Source organism: Argiope bruennichi, chromosome 3, assembly GCF_947563725.1.
Source record: "Argiope bruennichi chromosome 3, qqArgBrue1.1, whole genome shotgun sequence".
Taxonomy (NCBI): Eukaryota; Metazoa; Arthropoda; class Arachnida; order Araneae; family Araneidae; genus Argiope; species Argiope bruennichi.
In genome coordinates, this window is record NC_079153.1 from 113323276 (window position 1) to 113349795 (window position 26520).

At 30.1% G+C, this 26520-nt stretch overlaps 1 protein-coding gene and 1 long non-coding RNA gene across 3 annotated transcripts in view; one reads left to right on the forward strand and one right to left on the reverse strand.

Annotated features, from left to right (window-relative positions):
- The window catches only part of LOC129963942 (uncharacterized), a 39994-nt gene extending 21651 nt beyond the window's left edge, over positions 1-18343 (reverse strand). The window contains exon 1 of the long non-coding RNA XR_008784042.1: positions 18027-18343. This is a non-coding gene — a long non-coding RNA (uncharacterized LOC129963942). The remainder of the gene's footprint in view (positions 1-18026) is intronic.
- Positions 1-26503, forward strand: LOC129963941 (dynein light chain roadblock-type 2-like). Of its 2 annotated transcripts, none has more exons than XM_056078553.1 (4): positions 1-96; positions 8481-8556; positions 14457-14618; positions 26311-26503. In XM_056078553.1, the coding sequence occupies exons 2-4, from the start codon at positions 8538-8540 to the stop codon at positions 26379-26381; spliced, it is 252 nt and encodes an 83-aa protein (XP_055934528.1). In that variant the 5' UTR covers positions 1-96; positions 8481-8537; the 3' UTR covers positions 26382-26503. The 2 variants fall into 2 exon arrangements, with proteins under 2 accessions (XP_055934528.1, XP_055934527.1); XM_056078552.1 differs by lacking the exon at positions 1-96 and adding an exon at positions 8237-8376.
- The last annotated feature ends 17 nt before the right edge of the window (positions 26504-26520 follow it).

Genomic DNA, 26520 nt, shown 5'->3' on the forward strand with positions numbered 1-26520 from the left:
CACTCTAGGGTTGATATCCGTTTTTGCTGTAGGTACAAATTAATATTCACACGCGATTGTACTTGATAGGACCAGTAATCTTTCTCTTTCTAATCAGTACGTACTAAACACTATTTATTGATAAAAAATACTGTAATATATACTCAGATTGCTCATTATTTAGAGTTTTGGTGTCAATTTTAATTGTATAGTTTTTTGAAACAGAAAGAAAGTTTTAAAAACAGAAAGATAGATAAAAAGAGTTTCATTTTGTTTTTAAAATTTCGGCATCTATTCAGATTTAAAATTTTTAAAATTTTCTTTAGATATAATAAATATTTATATTTAAAAATTCTGCTCCTGTACAAAAATTAACTCAAATAGCAGACTTATTAATTAAAAATTATCTAGTTGCCAAATAAAAAATAGTTTAATGCAAAATACATTTTTTTATTAATAAAAAATTCTTAAAAATCTTCATAGCTGTAAGTAAGACAGATTTGTTTTAAAAAAGACGCCTTCACACACACACACACACACACACACACACACACACACACACACACACACACACACACACACACACACACACACACACACACACACACACACACACACACTTTCATTTATTGTAGTTGGATTGGATCGTACTTGGTCTGTATTAGTTAGTAATATTTTAAGGGAAGAATTTTTTTGGTAGGCATAATTTTTTTTGTAGTTTTGTAATGATCTGTGGAGTGACTTCTTGTTTGTTCAATAACGGGAACTGTTCCTTCAACATAGTATTGATATAAGGCTCGAGTAGTACAACACTACATTCTTCACTAACGAAATGAAATTCATAGTAGTCTTTCATTGTAAAATAACATTTCTGCTCTTAAGGAACAATTCTTTCATAATTTTGAATGGCACGAATTTTCTTTTAAAAAAGGTAGTTATCTGTTTTAAAACCAGATACACTTTAACTATGAAATTATTATAGTATGAACACACACACATTCATCTTTACCATAAGTAGAGATAGAGGTGTTCATGACTTAGACTATAATAAGAGTAAAACGGCTCAAAGTAATTTAACATGATTTATAAGAATAATATTTAATTATATATTTTTTCTATAGTTTTGAATAGCATTAGTTCCATATTCTAACAAACGAAAACAGCAATGAAAGGATTTCGCATTAACTTATAATAAAAGCTAACACTTATTTATTGTGGTAATTATTGAGTATTATTTATTGTGGCTTTTCTAATGGCATTCATATGCAATCCTTCAACTATCTTCAAGATGCTGTGTTTCATAAAATTACGTTAAAATGAAAAAAAGATACATATATTTTCATATCCAATGCTAAGACAACTTTACTGCTAGGCTTAGTATTAATGCATTTATAAGATCGTCGTGTTCTTTCCGCAAGCTCTGGATGTCATGGTAACTCAATTATTTAATGCTCCATTACCATGGTAGCCGAAATTGTCCGGCGTGTCGCCCTGGGTAGTCTCAGTTTCCTCACAGCGACGCTGCAAAATATTCTTATGATTTTATTTATTTTTCATTCAATTTTGTAGGCAGCTATATTTTTTTCTCGGACATTATTGCAGTTTATCATTTGAAGTGAGAAGTATACTTTCAGTATGATAATGGTGGTAAATTTGCATAAAACCAAAATCCATTTAATAAAACTACTCCATCTGTCTTTTCTGCTGCAGAAGAAAAGAATCTGGATGAGTTGTGTCTTGACAATTTACTAAAACTAAATTTAGCAGCATTGAATTAACTTTTTGGTTATCTGTGAAAGATGAATATCCACTCCTAAATGCAAAAGTTTGAAAATTTTGCTCCCTTTTCTTACTTTTTATTTCTATGATGTCGGGGTTTCTACAGTCATTGTCATAAAAGATATCTGAATCCAATTTAGTCCCATGACTTGAAAAAATGTGAAGTATTCAATAGGCTAATCTATTCTGTTGATTATTAAAATTTATTACACATTTTTTTATATAAGCAAAATTGTGCTATTTATTTTTTATCTAACTTATAAAAAATAATTTATTATTTTGCAAAAAGCATTTGTAGGAGTTTTAAAATCATGGCATTGGGAAAAAAAATTTCTAGATTCATCAAGGGCACTGAGATTTGAAAAAGTTTGGGAATAATTGTTGTAGTACTCGTATAGTATAATTCTGAATTGCAATCATTCGCGTATTATAATTAAATTCGCGTATTATAAGCTCAATTATTCCATACTGATGAAGAAGATATTTTGAATAGTAATGTAATATAAAAAATGTCAAAAACGAGTAGAAGATCAGAAGCACACGTTAAAAGGACTGAATACTGTAACGAATCTGAAATATAACTTCCCTGCGCATTTAGTTTTATAGTAAGGAAGAGAGTTTTTACATATATTTTTATGGTTGCAGAATGGATGCCAAGTGAACACTTCCCGGCCTTGGCGACAAAAACGAAAGTTCCTGAGACGGTATATCGATTACGAACGAAGATAAGATATCCTTCCAGAAGCCTCTTTACCCTGTCACAGAAAATATAGAAATTTAAGCAATTGAGCTCAAAATCAGTAGTCGAATTAATTTTCTCTTTGGAGTATTGATCCAGCGAGTTTTTTCTGCGCGCTTCTTGATGTTGCGATTGTTTCTGTGTTTCGTTTTCTATGTTACATGTTTTTGTAGTATAAAATGGCGCCATTCGTTACTGACCCTTTTCAGCATATATATACCGTGCGGAATTTTGCGTAACAATATTCAGGTAAGGTTTAGCAATGAATTAACATTTTTTTAGAGATAGGAAAGATATGTTTTTCCATTCGTAAGGAAAATATGTTTTTACGAATTTGCAAAACGTGTTCCTGCTCTTTAGTCTAATCGCTGGAAAGAGAGATTTACAGGAATTATTAATGGATACTGACTGGATTTCAGGACAATGAAACTGGTGATAAAAATGAAAGTTCAAGAAAATGTAAGAATTATAGTCTCATCTTTTTTTTAGGGAACTAAAATCTGAAAAATTCTAAATGACATCACACCTTATAGGAAGATTATAAAAGACGATGCACTCACATGGTATTTCTATCCTTGGAGTGTTGATAATGTTGCGAGTTGTTTACCGAGTACTTTTACTGTTTGCTAATTAACGATTTGCTTATCTCCTGTTTTATTTCTGTAAGTTTTGTTTTTGTGACCTTATCATAGTTATTTATGCTTTGTGACTTTTTGGAATTTCCGTAGAATAATGCTTCATTTTACACTATCCAACACTTCATTCATTGTACATTTAATGGGTGATTTCTCTTTAGAATATCTGCTTGTATATCAATGAAAAAAAAAGTAACGGTAACAAAAAAGTAACTCTTTCTGACTTTACCATATACTAACACAATACGGACTTTATGTGGCAGTCAGACATTAAGTTGATGAAATTAAATTAGAAAGCAATTATTCATTGCTATATTGTCAAAGAATTGGAAGATATAAACAAAAGTGTCTAGTCGACACTTATCAACCCTAAAATGATTACTTAACAATCCTCCCAGATTTATTGAGCAAATCATGCTATCTGCGCTTCTGTAATGAGGACGCTTTGCTTTTTAAAGCAAGCAATTATGACTGATCTAAATTGATTTGCTTCTGAGGCTTTAGATTGAATAAGCAAAGAGCAAATTTGTTGGCCTAGGTAAATATTTTCCCCTGATTCTTTAAGCAATTAGAAAATGAATTCAACAATCAAACGAAACTAGCAACTACAATAATTAGGAAAAAGAGAAAGAAAGGTAAATAAGATTATTAAAATAAGAAAGAGAACCCTAAAAAATTAATTTTGCTTGTTAATAAATGAATCGCTCAGATTCCAATGCGATTAAGTCCAGAAGACACAAATTGAGGGTTTAAATATGAGGCACAGAGAGAAGTGACGAGGCATGTCTTTTAAGCAAGTTTAGCGGTATATGATGCACGAGGATAGAACCTGGGACCTTGTGGTTCGCAATCCAGTAATGTAGTCATTATACCAAAACAATTGTTCTGGTAGAAGAGCTGTTAACTGGCTTATATGCTATTCACCACAGACTCTCCCTCCAGTGAGTGTTCAAATCACATCCGGGTCACCAATTTAGCGGTATGGGATGCGCGAGGATAGAACTTGGGATTTTGTGGTTCGCAGTCCGATAACATAACCATTATACCAAAGCAATTACTCTGGTAGAAGAGCTATTAACTGGCTTATATGCTATTCACCACACAAGTACCGTTTTGAAACTCGGCCACAGTAGCCCTGTGGCTGCCATTATACCCATGCGCATTGAGCACCTGCATTTGTTGGTCATCCTCAGATGCCATTACTGAAGAATTCGACAGTGTTTATGTGCGTTTGTAAATATTTAAAATGTATCAGTCTATTGAAAATCCCACCGATCCTGAAAAACGCGCTATCGTTTTTTTCTTTTCTGAATGTTAAAGATGTGAAAGTTGTTGAAATTCGTTTCCAGATCATTGATTCATTTGGTAAAAACTTCATGGGTGAAAGAATGGTAAGAAAATGGATTAGGGATTTAAAAATGACCACACCAATGTGCATGATGAGAAACGAAGACGAGCAACATTCCCACATTACTGAAGAATTGGTGCAGACAGTTGATGGTAAAGTTAGAGAAATCAAATGCTTTATGATATCACTATTATCGATCGAATTTCCTGAATTTATAAAAGGCCAATACTATGCCACAACAATGACGATGAACTCGAGCCAGCCATGTTATAGTTGTTATCAAATCAGGTGACAGATTTTCAAGTAGATGGAATAGCTGGTTGGACAATGCGTCAAATGCCTTATCATTGGTGGAAATTATGTTAAGAGTTGATTAAAGTACGGGCTTTCATTAAAAAATGATAAAAAAAGTATAGATGTGCATTTTAAATTTCAAAACTGTACTTAATAAATACTTCTAGTACAATAATACCTCTTAATTAATATACAATAATGATAATAATATATGCTAGAAACTTAATAACAAGTAAATTCTTCAATAATTAAAAATAATATAATTTTTATTAAAATTTACTGTACTTATTGGTTGTAAGTAACGTGACCAAACAGCGCCAAGCGAAAATCCCGCCAATTTGGCGATTTCAATTTTCAAACTGTATAGCATGCGATTCGCAAGTTCAAAATTTTTCATAATAAATAATAATGCACTTGAGTATATTTTTACAATTTGGTGAAATATTTTCTTGGCGCTTTTTGGCGTGGTTAGGGATTGCAATACCGGACCAAAATTTCAATACCGGTATTCGGTATTTTTAAAATCTTAATACCGGGATACCGGTTTTAATACCGGTATTAGAAATTTTAGAAAAAGAAAGAAAACACAGGTTTCTCTTTGTTGTATTTGCCAGTTTTGTTAGAGAGTGTAAATGTCACAAAAAATAATTTGTAACTTATAAATTATAACAGTATATAAAGAATCACAAAAAAGTAAAGGAACATCTTATTTATTTAATTCACAAAAAACTGTAAATATCACTATTCAGTCTGTGGTACTATCAAATTTTTGAAATGTGATCTTCAAAAACATAATGCATCAATTGAACTGTGATTAAGCCTGGAACGTAATTATGTGCAAAAATTACCAGCTGTCAAAAACGCTCTTTCGGCATCTACGCTAGTTGGTAGTACTGTTAGCAATGCGCGATATACTTTTTTACCTCTAAATCCCTCATCTTCAAATAAATCGATTTCTCGTCGGATGTTTTTGGATATAACTGATTCCTGTATTGTATTTTGGTTTGCAGGCATTTTTTTTTTTTATTTATCTCTAATTCTAATTTTTGCTCAAGAGCAAATTCCTTTTCACTATCGACATGAATGTCATCATAATCTTCGATAACTGTACCGAATTCTTCTGAATGTGGATAGGTTTGTGGGTAAAAAATTTTAAGAAAAATTACTCTAAACTTAATCAGATTTGAATTGGTCATTTTCTTTTCTTATTTTTCATTTTCATTTTTAAAATCACTAAAATTATGTAAATACCATAAGACATTTTCTATTTCTGTATGCCTTTCTTCTGCGCGATTTTTCAATGAAATATATAATTCTTCAGATAGTGATGTGTGCTGTTCTTTCAGTGACTGCAACATGAAATTAATTGTTGCATTAGCTATTAATAAATTAGAATCTCTCAGACATAATGCCTCAATAGTCAGTTTTATTGGAAGTAGAGCTGATATAGTTTTGGATATTAAGTCGAATTCACTATCTGAAAAAATAGTATACAAGTTTAAGTCGATTTTTGCTTTTTGGATTGGATTTCTCAGTTTCAAAAATCGTTCCATCATTAGGAGTAAACTGTTCCAACGTGTTTTAGAATCTAATATTAACATATATTCTGTTTTATTTTCAGTTAGTATATATTTTAGTAATGTATCCTTTTTTATAGGGGAACGTTTAAATATGTTAACAATTTTTCGAACTTCATAAATTATAGGAAGCAATTCTTGATAGGTTAATATTTCATCCTCATTAGCGATATCTTCTTCAATAATTACATTGTCATTATCTTCATTGTCAATATCACTCTCACACTTACTCTCTTCTAAGTTGGAATCCGAAGTTTCTGTATCCACAATATTTGGATTCTTCTGTTCTTTATTTTTTTGGTATAATACATATATTACTCCTAATTGAATTCCATATGCATAGATAGCACAACTGCTGATTTGCACCAATCAACTTTCTAACTTTCTTCATAATTGTTGCTCCATCAGTCGTTATGGATACAATATTTTCTTTCAGGGATAATCCATATTTCGCTAATTTAGATTTAAGCCATTAATTAGCTAATTAATTTCGCCTGTTATGGAGACATAAAAACAAAAACGTATACTATTTTGCTATGCTCGCGATCCCTGAACATATATTGGAGACAGTTTTAAAAATTTCTAGTAAATACCGAAAAACCGGTATTTAAACTTGTGAATACCGGTATTACAAAATTGTACAAATGGCTCAAAATACCGGCATTCGGTATCCCGGTATACCGGTATTGCACTCCCTAGTCGTGGTTAAAATCGAATTGTATCAAATTTGCTTACTGGCTTCGGAACTTCTCAAATAATTTGCAATATGATGCTTTAGCACAATTGTAGTAAAAATCGAATCATCGCTGAAATTTGTTGCTAATCGAAGGGACACCCGAACTACAGTAGAACCTATATTGAGAGCAAATTATTTTTCATTTACCTAAATGACTTTCAAAACCTTTTCAATTGATTTATTTGCACATGAAATTCTTTTAACATTTCGAAGATATTTACCTCACAATGTTTCATTTATATTTAAATCCTCGAAAGAATGGTTGTTCAAACCACTTCATATTTGTTTATTTGGACGTGAAAAGTGAAAAAATTTGATGCACCAATCGTTACATTGTTGCCATTTCTTATAGCTAAATAGAACTTTTTCCTATTACTAAATAAAGCTGCACACCTAAATAAATAAAAACATTATAGCTAAACATAATTGTAGGAAATTTTTTTATATAGATTAAAATTTTTTAGCTTTCAATTAAGGAAGAAAAGTATGCAACTGAATATTTGCAGAAACAAAGAAAAGGATTCAAATGTTCATCACAATAAAATTTTCTTTATACGTATTGCATGAAGGTAGCTTTAAGAAATTAATAAAATTCAGAAAAAACTGGTTCCAATAAACTATAGAAATATTTTGCTTACTCACAACTAAACTATCTTCAGAGAAAGGTAATTAAAAAATAATTGAAGTAATGTAAAATAATTTTGGAAGGGTAATATATCTGGTTGCTGTCAACAAAAAATATCGAGATGTTGCATAATTATTAATTAATTAAAATTTTAATAAAAATTTAAGGAAAACGTCTCCTAAAATCAAATTTTCATTCCTCATAGTATGTATCTTCAGAATTTGGTAACTTTAATCTAACTCTAGTGGACAGTCTTGTAGACCTTCAACCGGAAACATAAATTTGCTTTTATTATAAGAAAGAAAGAGATAATCTGTAATTATTTTGTAAAATTCTTTTTTGAAAATAGCATAAAAGCTTTAATTCATTCCAGTTTCTCAATCTCATTTCAGATGCGTATATTATAAGCGAAAGAATAGACTTTCTCCTTCGTCTTTAATTTAATTTATTAATACGATCGATGTCTGTCATCTCTCACTGTAACCTTAATTGTATTCTCTTGATACTACGGTTGCCTAGCAACACAAAGCTTTCTTCTTTGCAGCTGTCTGAAGAAAGTCTTGCAGATCAAGTGACACTATGAAATAATTAAAACTAATGTTTATCTAATTTCGAAAGATGTTGGGGTGATTTTAAGTGCACTCATGCCATGGATCACATTGCGGTATTTTTTTTAAATAAACATTATTCTGTCCGAAAAAGAGTAAAACGTGCTCTCAGTGCAAATATGTATTATTAAAATCAATGTTTTTTTTTTTTAACCTTTAGAACGAAGCGGAAGAAATTTACCAGCGATTGATAAGAAAAAAGAGCGTTTTGGGAGTAATGGTTTTTAACGAAAATGGTGAGTAAAATGTTGATATAATTAGTTATTTTTTAATGAAAGCTTTTTAAATTACTTATGCTTTAAGTGTTATATGCAAAAAGTTAAGAACTTAAAGTACTGAAATTATATATCTAATCTGAAAAGTTAAATGAAAATAAAATATTGTTTTTATTATGATCTGCTTTTTTTCAAAAAAGTTTCTCTATAATTAACTGAAAAGATTATGTTAGCTACTTTTCGTTTCTAGAACAACTTGCAATTTTCAACTTTTAAAAATCAATTATTTCTTAAGAAATTTTATTAGAAAATAAGTAAAAATTAAGCAAAACTTCAGTAGGTTTTGTTAGATTTTTATACAACAAATTCTGAAATAATTATAGCTAGAAAATGATTTATATAGCATCTTAAAGAATTAAAAATATATTTTAATGACTTCATTATAATTACCATGCGTTTCTTTGATTTTTTTAAAATATTTTTTCTATGACCTTAATTAATTTGTGAGATTATTTATGGTTTCTGAGTCCCGTTCCTACAGAAAGGTTTCTTTATTATTTCTATTTTCTATCTAGGTCTCAATTAACTAAAACGCAACTCCGCGTTTTTGATACTTTGCGAAAAATTTATGCAAAATATTTTGCTGATACATAGTAATTATATTAAATTCATTCGAAAAATATTTGTTTCTTATATTAAAGGAAATATAAATTACTTCACAACGATAATTATTCAAGAATTTATAGGATAAAAACTGAGCATAAAAAGGGCAAAGTTTGGATTAATTTTTGATTGTTTAATACGTAGGAAGAAAATAATTATAAAATTCTTCAGAAGAAATAGGATTCAGAACCTTGAATTACCATAGATGGTATAATAGTATATAAATCATTTGCCAGTGATAGTTTGATTGGAGAGTTAAGGGGAGAAAATAAGACAATATGTTGCATTTCTAGGGTTAGAGATTACACACGAAAAAATATTTTTGCAAACACTATCCAGTCACAGTGTTAAAAATCATGATACTATGAGAAATTTGTTGTTGCAGCAGAAATAGTGGGAAAATGAATTCGCGAAGTGCATAACTAGTTTTTATATAATAGAAATTCAAATTATTGTATAGATTTTCTTTAAATTCTGCTCACAAATATAATTAAGTAAAAAGGAGATTTTTATGACATTTCCGAGATAATTAGTTAAATATTTATTTTTTAAATTAAAAAAATACTTCCAAATCATTTAAGGGAACTATTTTATCTGTGGTGCTTATTCATTGAAAACTTTATAGTTATTTTAAACAATTTTATTTATATATTTCCGAGTTTTCACTTGCAGAATTTAATTAAATTTTATGTGTTCTTTAAAATGAATAAAAAATTTTGTAGAAAGTTTTCTTTTAAACTGCAATTTTAAAAATCGTTCGATTTCGAGGGCTTAAAAATCTTTTGTTTCATTTAATAATAAAAAACAAACAAGCCCGTCACAGATAATAATTTGAATGATAGAAGAAAAGTTTGCATATTACAATATTTTACATAGATTTTTTAAACGTAAAAATAGTAAATATAAAAGTATTTTTATCCCGAGTAGTGTCAGGTTTATTAGTTGGTTAGTTTATATATATATATATATATATATCTTTTTAATTGTGTTATTTTAACTCTTTTAAAGTATTTTAAGTATACTCTTCTTTCTAGTTTCGGTAAAGTTTTGATGAAAGAATCAAATCTAGTCTTTGAAAACAACTACAAACATTCTAGAACCATAAATAATTTGTTTAAAGTAACAAAAAAACTAAAATGTTTCTTAAAAAGTAAAAATGGAAAATGTTATTAATTATGAAAAAGGTTACTTTCATTGATTTTAGTCACAGTGGAATTTTATCAATGTCCGATTAATAACTAGTCATTATCAACAATAATTCGATTCTAAAATTTACGTTAACAGAAACGGATATTGGAAAATGATAAGCCACATCAGTGCAAGTTGATATAATGAATTTGTCAATCTTTTTTTTAATCTCTTAATTAGTGTGGATATCTGTATGATTTGAATTCATATTGTTTGGATTCTGTATTGTGTTCAACCCGTTAATTTATTGCTGTAATTTATGCTATTGATTTTATTTGTATTTTCTCCTTACAGATATCGAGTTTTCACGACAACATATTTAAAAGTAGGAACAGTTATATTTTGCAATTAATTCATTGTAATCGGAATTGGGAGGAAATTTTTCATCAAAAACTCAATTTATTAAAAATTTGTACATGGCCCTGTGCCAAATGATAGTTCTGTGATCGTCTTTTTACTTTATTACACAGAGAAAAAGTTTTGTAATCACCAAAAAAAAATTCGAATTCGAGATTTTGATGCATCTCCATTTTCAGGCCTTCTTGAATCGAAAAAACATTTTTTTTGGTATTAGTGAGCTATATTATGTTCCTGTATATGAACGAAATAATTCCAAAAAATCTTTCAAATAAACGTTGGTACATGGTCATTACATCGAACTTAGAGAGATCTATCAAATTTTGAAGGACATCCCATTCAGAGGAATTCGTTTGTCTGGCTAGCAGGTTAGATTTAACATTTGTAATGTAGATCCTTATAAAATTTGGAGCCAAATCGAGTAGATCTGGCAATCCTTCGATCTGTTCATTCGAATGCATGTGTGGTGAAGAGCTTATAAGCCAGTTAACAGCTACGAAACACGGGCAATTGCTTTTGTATTGTGGTCATGTTACTGGGCTGCGGACCATAAGATCCCAGGTTCTATCCTCGCTCATCGCAATCCGCCGCACATGTAAACACTATAATTTAAAAGTACAACATCCTAAACAAATGAAATGCGGTTGTTATCTTGTTGCCAAAGTTATAATTATTTTCCAAATTGTGATTTCTAGCGGTCGAAAAAAATAAATAAATAAAAAGGCGCGTGAAAGCGAAGGAAGAGAAGAATGACATGTGAGAAAGTTAAAAGGAGATTATTTTCGTTTATGTGAACAGGGCAATCATAAACAGTCGATAATTGAGGGATTTTATCCGAAATCTAATGCAATTCTGCGATTCTCACGGTGAAATCAAACGTCAGATTTAGCTCGTTATGTTTATTAAGTTCCATAGGTGGATAGAGTGTGATCCGAGACACAGAGATTTCTCGTAGAAATTTCTACAGAAATGTGACCAAATATATATTTTTGATGTCAAGATTTTATATTAAGTTTTAATCATCCAGCACATTCTGTTTTTCAGCTATTGTGTGCCCATACACATCATCAAGCCAACAGAAATATATTCATTGAATGGAGGAAGAATTAAAACATATAGCATTTATTAAAGTCCCGAGATCTCAATTTTTAACAATAATATTCTTTTCTTTATATGCTTCGTGTAAGTGAATGTAAAAATAACACGAAAAAGAAGGGCATTTTATGCTATTTTTTTACTAGGAACTTAAATGTAATTAAATAAGCGAATAATGAAACGATCAGGTTTCAAGAGTTTGTTAAAATTGGATTATGTAGGGTTTTGAGGCGCATCGATGCACCATCAACCGGTCGATTCTTGCATGTAATCCTATACCTCGGAATGTTCTGTACAATTAGTTTCGTATTATTATTACAATGCTCCGGCAAATTCACGTCTCTAGAGCGTACATCTCTTCTAATTAGTTTCGGATGGCTTTAGGGAAATATCTGAGACAGTGCACCCGCTGGAAATTTGTGTTAACAGAAAACGAAAAGAGCAAGTGTAGAAAATAATTTGAGAAACATGAAAGGAGAATTCGCTTTTAATGCCTGTTGAATAAAGAAAAAAACGCAATTTTGTTGAACTCATATTTCTATGTCACTTTTTTGTTAAATTAATAAACTCAAGGTTGGATGAAGAAACGATAATAGTTGACTTAAAAGTACGTTCAAATTACTAATCCATTCAGAGTTTGAAAGAAAAGAAATGAACATTTTGATTGTAAATTTTTAATTCAAAACAAAAAATATATAAGCCCTTCAATTTTTTAGAAGAAAAAAAAGAAAAGATGGGTAATATATACTGATCCAAAAGTCTGATTGAAGGAATTTTAAATACATCCAGACACAGCTGCCCTCCTTTTGTTCTTAGAATAATAAAATCATATTTTAAACTACTTGACCGCAAAATTGATATTTCATTCTTTTGGATTCTAGGACACACTGATGTCCCTAGAAACGACCAAACCGATTTAAGGCAAAAAAAAAAAAAAGCTAGCTCTTGTGTTGAAACGTTTATTTCTTTTCAAAACATAGTCAATGTTCTAAATCAGAACTCACTCCATTTATGGCAATCTACAAATGATTCGCAATGAAATACTGAATTGGATTTGAAGCCAACTGTTTCAACTGTTGAACAGTTGAAAGTGAGCATCTAGCCAAAAAGACCTCATCTTGATCATACATATTTCGTTCATACACACCTATTTTAGTTGGATCCAGCTCCAACATGCTCAAGACACGAGGAACAACTCTTGATATATTTTATACGAATGTTACCTAAATACCAGATTTTAAGAATAAATTATGCCGGGAAGGCTTATCTTAATTTGAGAAAAGTGCCAGGTGTTTTTGTACTAGGCAAAGTTTCCCCTTTCGTTTAAGGCATTGATTTCGTGTATATTGCTAATTTTTTTTTTATTACACTTGATCCTCTTTTTTTATTTGTGATTTCTTTATGCTTTATTTTATTTCAATACTCTTTTAAGTTCAATGCATTAAATTAATTTGTACAACTTCACCAATACTTGTGCCATAAAAAGTCTTAAAATCATATAAGTAAAATAAATAAATAAAATAAAAAAGTATCAGTCTAGTTCAAGAAATCTTACAAAACGTTGAACAGCGTGTGAGATACTGAGGGTCAGTTCTAAATCAAATTTACTGTCTTCGATTTTCAAAATTAATTATTTTTTGAGGCATTATATTTAATATTAAAATCCAAGTCAAATGTTGGCATATTTTCAAAAGTTTTTCACCAATTATTTCTTAAATAATTATCACATGATTTATATACCATCATAAAGAGCAAATTATCTTTTTAATGAAGTAAGTGTTCTTGGCGTACAACATTTTTTTTTTAATATTTATAAATTTTTCAACTTTATTTTAAGCACAACGCAAAACAATGCTTTCAATCTTTGTAATTAAATTCAAAACTATTTTATGGTTTCATTAAACTCGTGGTCTTATCTCTGTTAGTTATGATAAAAATGTTGTTTACTTTGGATATTAACTCCAAGGCAGAAATTTATATATTTTTTAATAGTCGTATGCATATCTTTTGATATACATTCAGAGCAATTTGATAACCTTAATATAATTACTATGAGATATTTCACTTAATTTTCACAAGCTTCTAAATTATTCTAATTTAATATTTGAGACTTTTCAAGATTACTGACTCTCTTCTCAACAAGTGGAGGAGGTATAGACGAAAAATAATTCGTGGCATTTTTTATTTAGTTTCACAAACACTAAAAAGAAGAGAATGACACATTGGGTCATAGGAATAAGAAACTGAATTTAAAGGAAACTTCATTTTCACTCTAATAATAATGGGGAGAAAAAACAGAATTCCAAGAATTTCTAAACTCGTGTTAGGTGGCTCAAAGTGCAGAGAAAAGTTTAATTTCTAGTTAGGAGTGTCAAACGACGCGGGAGAAGGTGAACAAAAATGAACAAAAGGCGCTGCAGTGAAAAAAGTTTTTTAAAGTTTAGAGTGTTATAAATACTTAAACTAGAATATATTCTTATTCTGATCAAAGACAAGTCTTTTTAATTCGTAATAAATATAAAATAACAAACTAACGTCACTAACACAAAATAAAAGAGTAAATAAAGAAAGTTTAAGGAAAAATATTGTGAAGGATTTTTTCTGTTTTATTTCCATAGGTATTCGGACGTCGATGGACAACGCTACGACAACTGAAATGACCAATGCCTTGGTGCCTCTGAACGATCTCGCGAGGAAGACCGTGAAAGATCTGGATCCGGACAACGACCTGCTTTTCTTCAGAATCAGGACGAGCAAGAACGAGATGATGATTGGTGTAGGTGCGTAAAAAATACTCTTTCAGTCTTTTCACCATGTTAGTCGTCAGTTTCTTTATGTCAGATAATTCAACTATATAATTTTTTGCTTAAGGATTGCATCGATGTTGTAACAAGCAAGTATCTTCAGATGTACTGTATAACTTTTGTGCGTCTGAAGAATGAAAGTTTTGTTTTCTCTTAAACACTTCATAGTATCTCTAACTACCTTATGATTTTAATTCTATATCACAGATAATAACAGGGTTCAATTCATGCTAATGAGGAAATTCATAATTGTTGGCTACAGAAGAAAGAGAAGAAGAGCAAGGATCAACACTTTTCTAATTCTTCTACAAAAGGTTCTCTTAATAGTATAATTAAAAACTTGTCTACCTGTGAGATAAAAATCGAGCCGAGTGAATGCTAGATCACAATTCCATCACAATTCACAAACCATTATCATTTCCACTTAATAATTTCTACTCTACTCTATAATATGCTAGTTTATTAGGTGATTGACATTCGGATAGCTTTAAAATGTGCCCATTACTTCAATACAACGATTTACTTCATGGATTCAAATAATTTTTTTATGAAGTAAAAACTCTATAAAAATGAGTTTTTTTTTTTTAAAAAAAAATAGAACAATGCTAGAGATAAATGGAACAAATAGAAGTGTAATTTATAATTTGTATTTAAGGAATAAAATGAAATGGAAAAATACGTGTTGACAGATTTTTTTCAAAGTTACAATACCAGAACACTTAAGATCATCATGAATGCATCAGTATTTTAAAAAGCTCGAAAGGCATCGATACTTTGATTAATTTTCCTGTACTCAAGAATAGTTATCTTATCATAATATAAATATATTTTACATTAATACGGATTTTTTTTTGTTTCTTGTTCAAGAAGTGTTTGGGGACAGTTAGACATTTTTATATCTTTGGGTCTGTCACTAGATCGATGCAGAAAAGATCCCAATGAAATGCATCTGTCGTGCAAACCATATATTTCAATGTCTTAACTTTGATGGATTTTAGAAATTCTCTTTTTTTTTATTTTCGTCTCTTTTTTATTTTATTATAGTAAATGTTTTTATAACTAACTAAGAGAACCTACCTGAGACATCAAAATTGCAATAACATAAAATAGAACATTATGAAAACAAGAAAAAAAAAAAAGCAGAATTTAAACGTGCATCTTTCTACGTGATATTAGTGTCGGTTAAAGAACTTTAGACTTTAGAAATCTAAATGAATAAGAAAAGTCATAGACTTACCACACCGACCCGCCTGCGAGGCACACGAATTTATCTGATTAAGCAGACCACAGCAACAGCAACATTGATGAGAACTGTGGTTCAGTTCTAAAGGCCGTCACCGGCCGCGGTACAACCTTTCCCTAAGGAAGTACGTCTCGTCATCGATGAGAGGAGCTAGACCCCACCATTTCGTATACCCATAAGGATGGCGAGAACCAACCACCCTGCCGGAAGCTTCTCATCCTCAATTACGACATTCCCCCCCCCTCCGTGGGACAAATAAATAGGAAAAAGAAAATGTTCTGAAAAAGAGAGAGCAACAATGAAATTAGGAAGTTCGTTTTTGATGATGCTAGTAGAAATTAGATTATATAAATACAATCCAAGAATTATAAAATAATAATTCTCAGTTTGGCTCCTTGGAAACTCAAAGAATAACTATAACCCCTCATATGGATCTGTGTTTCTGTTGTGGATCAGGAAAGAAAGTGTTTGAGTTCTCAAAGAACACAATTAATTAAAAATCATTGCAAGAAAAGGTATTTTGATCATTCTTGTTTTAAATCAGAGAAAAATATTTTGATTCCAATCTTTTTCCAAAAATTGGAAAAAGATTATGGAATCAGAATGTTAGAAGCAAGAATTTTAGTTTCTTAAAATTTTTGGAAAAAATGACTATTTTTAAAAATTTCTTAAAATGCGACAAATTATGTGATAGGTGCAAAACAGATTTTTTTAGAACGACAATAATTACCTGCCTTCTACCGACTATCGTGAAAAATGTTGCTAAGGGCAAATGCGCGAGAAAAATGACCCAACGACATTAAATAAAAAAATAAATAAAATTCGGGTTTCAAGGTGTATTGAGACACCATTGCGATAACCTGTGAATGAATTTCATCCATGACTCAGTTTGGTTTCTCTAATTACGATAGATTTGTCAGAAACCGTACCTGCGACCCTCCCCCCCTACATACACACAAATCCTTTTATAGGTATGGATTATTTCGATTGGCAAGGATTGAATCAGAATTCAATTATATATTTTTCAATAAAAAATTAAATAAAATTTCCAGTAAAATACAGTTTTCAATTTCTCGTCCTTTGAAAAGAAAACATAATTTAAAGGACTCTTTAGAGCTTTTTTATTTGTTGTATCGATTACTCTTGATTTATTGCTTCTTCAAAGTCCTTGACATAGATTTAAACAAAACTAATCTAAATGATAGTAGTTCTGTCTGTGAAAAGTAAAACTTTTGGAAAAGACATTTGACTTGAATGGGGGAGTGGGTAGACGGGGGCATTGCTCAGCCGTAAACGATGATAAAACCTTAGTTTGATGTTGTTATTTCTTCAAATTGAATATGGATTAGGAATATTTTCATTGTGGGCACCTATTCAACGAATTTGAACCTGCAAGGTCTTACAATGCTGACAAATGCTGTCTATGGCTTTTAGAGTTCGAACTTCGATATGTTGACTAACTGGAGGCTCATTTCCTATTATTAGTTCTACAACACACAAAACAGAACAAAACAAGAAAAAGCTTTTAAGGAGATCCGAACTTCTTGTCTAAAACATCGCACTGTGATAAATTTTTAGAATTGAATTGTTGTCTTTATTTTATTTTTAAAAATTTATTTTTAATTATAATATAGGTAACATGCACAAACAGAAAAATATATTTAACCTTATTGCAAAGCGTGTGCATTATAAATGGAGTAAATAAAATCATGAAATGTTTATTATAAAATAAAAAAAAGTATTTTTAAAATCATTAAAATGAATGAAAAATTTCTCAGAAATAAAATTCATATTAGTGAAAAGCTAACGTTTTGAATTTCAAAATGATATAAAGAGGATTTTTGCACGATCATATGCTCCGAAGTTATTGAGGAAAGACATTAGAATTTCATTTAAATTTGAATAAATAAAAATTTTGTAAGCTTTTTTTATGATGAGTATCTGTTACCCAAGAAGCAATATTTTTATAAATATAATTTTTAACTATGTTTGTCCCAATTCACAGATATTATCTAACCTACGCAGATAACTTACAACTTTGATTCTCCTATCACTTCAAAAAATAACATTGCAAATTCATAAATATTACAAATTTTTAAATATTCGTTATGGTCGCTGCAAGAAATCTGGAAGATACTTACTCAACACCCAAATTTGTCCTTCACTTAAACCAGCCTTGCATTAACTGTAGTTTGCATGATTTGAAAAGTAATTACTTTCTCACCATTTCTCACAGCCTGGCAATCTCGCCGATAGCGGAGAGAGGCAAAATCCCAGCTGGAGTGCCTGCCAGGCCAAGATAAGGAAATATGTATTTTTCTTATTTTGAAGGAGAAGTGCTGCTGTGTGCATGTGTGGCTGTGATGAGGGCGCATGACAGTCTTTTGCCTTAAAGCGTGACTCGGCTGTCAGTAGCTCTTCAAACTTAGTTGGGGAATTTTCATTTAACACCTGGCTCTCCTAGATGATGTTCTCCGAGTAAGAGCAAAACATTAGTTGGATCCGTTGTACATTCTTTACAGAAACATGTGGCTGACAGATTAGTTGTCCTTTTCAAAGAATCTTTTTTATCACTAAATTGAAGACATCAAAGAGCCTATCGCAAAGTGACTTCCGTGTTTATGATTAAATACATAATAAACATTGTTAACAGGTTCACATACAGCAGATTCAATAATGCATTCTCAAACTAAATAGCCGATTCGCATTAGACATTTTGTTATGCAATCTCCATTTCAATCCGAAGTGAAATCAAACAATAGACGCTTAAACCAATATTAGGCGTTCTACGTGACCCATTTAATCAACAATTGTCTAACTAAACTGATAAATTCAGGACGTTTCTCTTGCAAAGGTTCATTGAAAGATGATCTAATCTATTTGACTGTATAGATACTGACTTTCTAATGCAAGATTTATTTTTTGTTATCATTTGATTTATCCCTTCTCCCAATAATTTATAAAATTACACAGAAAAAATATTCTTATAATAATTTTTTTAAAGATATAATTTAGCATTAAATTTTGATGAAAATGTTGCATGTATTTTTTAATTACTCCATTTATTTGCTAATGTTTTGTCACGCTAGTCCAAGAAAAATATTTTGGCTGAGTAATAATTCCTAAGTATTTTTTTTGAGAATTAAATGTGTATACAGACATAAATTGCAACTCCTAAAGGTTTTATTTTGTGAGAAAAAGAATTTAATATTCTATGCCAAGAATATCAAATGAATGCTAAGTGATACACAACGAATATCCTTTCGGCCCGTATATATAACAGAAAGTGACAAAATTTTTGATACAAATTTCATTTTATTAAACAAATAGATATTTTATTTATTTTTCTCAAATTTTTTGACAACTATAGGATCAGTGTTAATCATATTCAAATGTAAGTAACCGCGATCCATTTCTATTCAGATTTGAAATCAACAATTTGAGAGGCTTGACTTTTAAGTATATCTGCCAACCAGATTTGTAAATATCAATTTTTTTAGTTGTATAAAATTATTTTTATGTTCTTTAATGGGCCGAACAATTTTTTTCATGTTTGAAAGGAAATAAGTCTATTATCATGCTAGTTATGACTGACATTTGTCTTGGTGATAGTATTGAAATTTCAGTTTTGAAAAAGGTTATTTTCATAAATTAGCATTGCAAATAAAATATCATCTGGAGAAGGAAAAATAGAGGGCAAATAACAAGAAGAAAACAGTTTAAAGTCGAGTCTGCCTTTTTTATACTGTGCTTCGGAAATAAATTTACGTTTCTGAAAAAATAGATGTTCCTGCTTTTTTTTTTTTTTTTTTTTTTTTTGAACTTCACATAAGCTTGATTCATTTGATCTGTGTTAGCAGTTCAGTTTGGCATTCTTTCTTTGTAATTTATTTTGTGTATTTGATTTTTGCATATTTCTTGATAATTAAAATGGAATATAAATCAGACAGAACTGAGCACTTTCGACAATGTTTACTTTTAGCATTTCATCGAAGTGTTTTCACCCCTGAAATTAATCTTGAACTTTGTGTTTAGAGGAAGATTAATACCACAAGATATTGTCCGCCAGCGTTTCTTCGCAATTCGAAACAAATAAATAAAAAAAATCAGAGGTAGTAGTCTTCCTAAAACATTCTCGCATACGCTCTAAGAAAGATGTTATCTCAGAGAACGCCTTGATCATTGGCGTGCAATAATTATGGAACATTAATCTTTGGAGTGAATTAAGCATTTTTACTGAATCTATCATGTGATTCTTGGCGAGTTATTTGGCGATTAATACCTGACTTGCGATTAAGAGTATCCGAAAATTGAATTTGGGCTTTGGACGCGTTTCCCCAAACGATTGAAATAAAATTTTGACACAAAACTACATTTGTAGTTACAAAATCACGTATTAGACGTGATATTTTTGATATATTTAAATTTGATATATTTAATATTGATATATTTAAGTCATTGTGACCTTGAGTTATCTCGTTCTCATGTTTTAAAAGTACAAAGTGGCAGACGGTCAACCCGTTGTTGGTTTTGTCTCAAACTTTGACAAGTGGCTATACTTAGATGTTAAATCTATATCGAGTTTTATCTTAGCTCTCTTCGCTTCGCAGTTATCGGATTAAATTATATTCGAACAGCCAGGCAGACATATTTCCGCTGAACAGAGTTTGCTCAAAATTTGATAGAAATCTACAAATTTGGTATAAAGACCGCATACCAAATTTCATCTATCTAGCTCAAAGCGATTTTGAGTTAAAAGTGTGTCTTTCGAATTCATGGAGGTCTAAAACGTGGAGATTCGTCAAAACCTCGAGTTCGAATTTTTCGACGAATACTATACTTTCTCTATACTATGCATATGAAAAAGTAAAAACGCCTGAAACAGCTTCTCCATTAAACAACCAGGAAACAAATTTAAAAAATAATAACTTTTTAAACTTTTAAATAAAGTTGAGTGATTCTCAAAAACTATTTTTTATTATATTTAAAAACTATTCTTTCTAAAGCATTTATAATTAATCCATGATCAATTATAAATGCTTAATTATTGTTTTTATTTAAATAAGTAGCATATGGAGAACTTTTATTTATGTAAAAATTATCAATGTTATAATAAAATATTTTAAAAATAAATATTTGTGGAAATTGGAGAAAAATAGTGTGGCAATTGTTTGAATTTGAGATAGATAGTGTAGAAATAATTTTCCTCCCTTAATATACACCAGGTTATGTCATGTGCTGGAAAAACATCAGAATGAATAACATGAACAAATCGACAGTAAATGAAGTAACTCTTGTTTAATTTTAGCGATGACAAATGCGACTATTTAGTTGCGCGGAGTACATAGCACAATCATTTTTGACCACGAGTTACAAATGAATCTCTTACTTTGCATAATGCGAGAAATAAGCAAAGAGAACGCTTCCGTTTTCTTTGTGTATCCAAATTCTTTTTATAATATAGTATTATTTATAAGCTGAATATAATCTGCAATACTGACACAAAAATCGTTCAGTATGCTCTGTAGAGCAGATAGTTAAACCTAAAATTATCAAAATTAATTGGTAATTGTTTACTGGGAGGAGATGCTTACAAAAGAAATTTTTTTGAAAGTTTAGCTATATATTTTTTTTACTTAAAGATAAATTAAAATTTAGAGGTTTTCCACAACTTCTGAGTATATAACTGCATAAAAGCCATTTGTACATCGCTTTAAATATCGAAAACTTAGTTTTTCTGTGATATAAATTTCATTTTCAATCAATTTTTCTATCAGACTAAACTTATTTAAAAAGGTACTAGCCAACTTTAGCGACCAATTGCTTGCCTAGCATCTATGTATTTAAAATGATTGGCGAAAAACAAGTAACCATGACTGAAATAATATTTATAGTCATGGTTGCAATAAATATTATTATAGCTCAGCCAAAAACACTGGAACGATTTAGCCAATTTTTTATTTCATATGAAATTAATTCCATCAATTTCTATACGAAGGTCACACGAATGCACATCAAATCAAAGGTGCCCTTTTCTCAACCACCGTCTATTTCTGAGAGATATCTTTAAAATATTATTTCACTCTATAATCTATGTGGAGAAAAGTCCGACAGTCCGGGGGTATCCTAGTTTATATGGCTTAGTTCTGTGGTGACGGGGCGACTGACTGTAATTAAAAAAAGAGTCACTACCATTAAATGAGACATTTAAGTACCGATTTTACAAATTTTTATCTCATATGAAAGCTCATGACTCTTAGATCTGTTATCAAAAGTAATCTGTTTCTTCAGCCTCCAATTATGAGAGATAGCGTAAAATTACACTTAACACTTGAGAAGTATGCTTCCCACCAAATTTATCAATCTTTGCATGAAATTATGTAGGTTGGCATAAATTCTGACAAATTTTTTTAGTAAGTCAGAAATTTAGATGCTTCAGTTCTTTATTTCAGACAAATGATTTGTTACTTAATTATTAATTAACCAAATTAATTAATTAATCAAATTAAATTTATCTAATAAGCTAAATGAATCCCTTTTTTCTAATTTCAAGCCTAAAAATATTTTAACATAAATGACTAGAAAAAAAAATGGCCCTTTAAAGGGTTAAACAGAGTCTCCAACATCAACAATTGAACTGATTTTGGAAATTTTCAGTTGGATTAATTTGGACACTTTGCAAGTATAGCTAACCTATCAAATTTATTTGTAATTATTATGCAATTATTATTTAAAATAACACTTTATTTTCTTTTGATACGATGCATTTCATAAAAGTTCGTCGATATGATTGCATTAATGTTATTAATATGGTATCCGAAGATGCCTAATATTAATAAAATTAATTTATTCTAAATAATGAATTTCTTTAAATTATTTAAAATCAGTCAACTTTGATGAAATACATCTTATCACAATAAAAACGTAATAAAAGTATAGCTACAATATTATAAGTTGCACAATTATGATAGAGCATTTGGATTGGTTAGATGTAGTCTGAAGTGGCCAAATTTAAAGTAGTCGAGATTTTTCCAGTTGTGGCGTTTGAGATCTCGCAAAATAGAGAGGAAGGAATAGACGATCATTCATAAAGTGATCACGAGCATTCATATGACAAAACAATTTTTCTCTGGCGGAAACTCTGTAGCGGGTTTTCGCCCTAGAGTATGAGCAATTGAGTAGTGTGTTTTCGATTTTCCTCAAAAATGGATAAGGGATGCAGCCGGCGACCTTTGCTGTCATATCTTGAGATCATGAGGTTCTTTATGAAACAAAATTTGATATAATTAAAGTAGTCATTGAGATTAGGCAACTAGCTCGTTTTTTTATTATTTTAAATATATTTAAAAACATATTAAAGTATATTTTACAATACTAGTTTTCATTATTTTAGTTATTGTGTTTATTCATGCAAGCTTTGGGGCAATAATATGCATATTTTTCGTATGCACATCGCCGTTGCTAAAATGAAGAGTGAAATTTTAAAAAGAATATTAAGACAGACCATTCGAACCTAAAACGTTATCATGCTACGATGTCTCGGATTAAATGTTTGGAATATTGTTTAATTATATTTACTACTTAAGGACTTTTCAGTTAGCCAGGTACAAACGAAATGTCGCAAAATAATGTAGACTTAAGCCAAAAAAAAAAAAAAAAAAAGCTGCAGCTTTAGGTTTGTACGCAAGTTGGAGCAGATTTTGGTGACCTTTATTTTTGCCGCAAATCTAAATTATTTGACAACCTTTCGCTTGCACTCAGTTAACCGAACAATATCAAAATTCAACTCTTAATTTTTTATATATACATGCATTTGAAATAATGCCACAAACATCCAACATCCAAAATATGATACAGAAAAAAATATTTAGTTCAAATTATAGATTGTATGGTAGTTTTAATGGAATATTTCAGATTTTGCTGTATTTAAAATAAACTTTAAAGACTGCATCAGAGATCACAGAAAGTGCTCCCAAAGTAAAAATTAAAGTCATTGGGCAACGCTATAAACGCCACAACACACATAGATGGATTTATTTCAAAATTTAGATGCCAAAACTGTGTACCTAATTTTCATTTTCTAGTTCTTCACAAATTGATCTTATCGTGTTTATTTTTAAAGGGGAACTCGACAAATAGAAAGTTCCTACAACGGGATTTCTTTTTGATAGAAATTTGTAAATTTTGTGGCGAGACAACTTACCAAGTTTCATCTGTCTAGCTCAACTCGTTTTGTGATCTATCGTGATCTCAGACAGATAGAATCCCAAAAATGTGTTTTTCGCACTTCAAGGAAATCTGAAGCAAGGATCTCGAGTTCATTTTTTTTTTTTTATGATTATAGTATTTATGTGTATTTACTTCATATACATAAACTTAAAAGAATGTCTCAATTATAAAGAATTCAACTTTAAGATTTTAAAATCTCTCATTGATTTAAAGTTCTCTTTGTTTAAGAACCCATTTTTTAGAATTATCTCTATGAACACTACATAAGTGACTGATGCTAAAAAGGAAAGAGATATGTGTATTAAATTCGATATATTTGCCTTACATGAAAATTAAAGAAGATATCCGATGAAAACTACAAGTGGAAGGTCTATCTGTCTGTCTATGCTTGTCTGTCTATGTCTTTGCTAGATGGATGAAATTTGGCAAATGGTTTTTACCATTAAAATTATTGAATTTGAGACAAATTTTGACTCAGACCTGAATTAATTTTGATTGTCTGTTGATGCGCCAAATCGTATATATGTGAATGCAATACTTCGAATATGCAACTATCAAATGAGTTAAATTTTGTTATATGATCACTACGTTAAAATTATAAATCTGTATCTAATTTTAGATTCAACCGGAAAAAGTAAAAGGAAATTTTGGAAAATGCATACGCGAATGCATATAAAAAAAATAAAGCGTGCATATGGTAAACGAGAAAATCAACGGCAGTGCATTCCTCTTGGTACATTTTTCTCCCCACCAATATTCTGGATTTTTTTTTCTCATTTGGATCCAATAGAGAACGAAAAGTCATTAAAGATCATTAATTTCAATGGCATTAACGATCGTTAAGGCGTAATTTTGATGAGTTATGGCATTTGTGAGGGAAATTATTGAGCCGGTTCTCTCAGTGACAGATTTAGAAACTTTGCGGCTCTAGGCAGTGCACGTTATGAAGCCCTTCTTTTAATAAATCGGTCAATTTAAGTTCGCATTTCAATGCACTTTTAACTTAATTAGCCTGTTAATGATTTATTTTAGTTATATTTTATTTTATTAACTTTGTTAAAATGTTTTTGCTTTTACATATTTTTAACGAGTCACTTTTGGCTCACATCTGTCTCGCCTAGGATATATGCTATATTTGATTTCGATTAAATTGCTGATACTATCAAATTGTCTCGTACTGAAGTCGTAATATTTCAGTGATCTTTTTGATGTATGGTTCATTGCGTATATGAATGGAAATAAGTCCCTTTTAACTTTGTTTTGTCCCTTATAACTTTGCTTTTTTATTTGTAAACAAAACTGCACAGATTATTAAATAGTATCCTACTTCTCAAACTTTCAACATTGGAAAGATATTCATAGAATTAAGAATATAATGAAACAAAAAAAAAGACGGTTTGAATTTAGGGTAACAATGCAATCTATTTTTGAAAATGAGAGCAAAAAATCATTTTTAAAAATTGTCCTAATTTAGAAAAAATTTGAGCAAAATCATTGAAGATAATTTAAAATTTTTTTAAATTGATATAAATATGTTATTTGTGTGTTCCAAGGTTTGTGGAAGTAACGGCGAAAAAAATTCAGAATCTCACCTAATTTTTAAGAATTAAAATTCTAATGGAAATTAAAAAAAAATCGTTCCGAGGGGATATATCTTCTATAGTATATGTTTCCAAATTTAGTAGCTGTTGATCGAACGGTTAGCCCTCCGCACCTACGCGTCCACACACACACACACACTTTTATCTTTATTACTTGTAATGATAGAGATGACTCAAGACTACCCGGTGATTACAAATACTATAGAACTAAGGAACGTAATGAAATATGCTAAAATTATCTTAATATTTCATAATTAATAAAATTTGTATTTTTTAAGAATTTATTTATTTATTTGCCAAATAGGGAAGGAAAGTTTTTAAATTGATCTGAATGTAACCCCCTTTTAGTTTAGGAGCCCTAACGAGCTACCTAGTCGAATTACAAATGCTTAAGGCCACGGGTTTTTCTATAATAGATCTGCATGCCAAAAATTTGTTGAAAATATTGTAACAAAAGCTTAGGATTTTACTGGAAATTCAAATGTATAAGAAACATAAGTCACTGTTTTACGTTTACATTATGCACGTTTTGAAAGGAGATGCAAATATGAAGGACAATACGCTCACCATTCAGATGTTTTTTGTTTGCTTTCAGATGAAGGACATCTCTACATTGTGATCCAAGACGCTCGCTTCATTCGGACACAGCATATGCCGAAGCAGTAGAGAAACAGGCTGTCATCTTTCTTCTGAAGAGCAGTCCGATGCAAAAGATATACTGAATTAAATACATCTGACTGTAAAATGAACTCTTTACATAGGAAAATAAAATATGTGTTTAAAAGCAATTCTCTGTGTAATATAA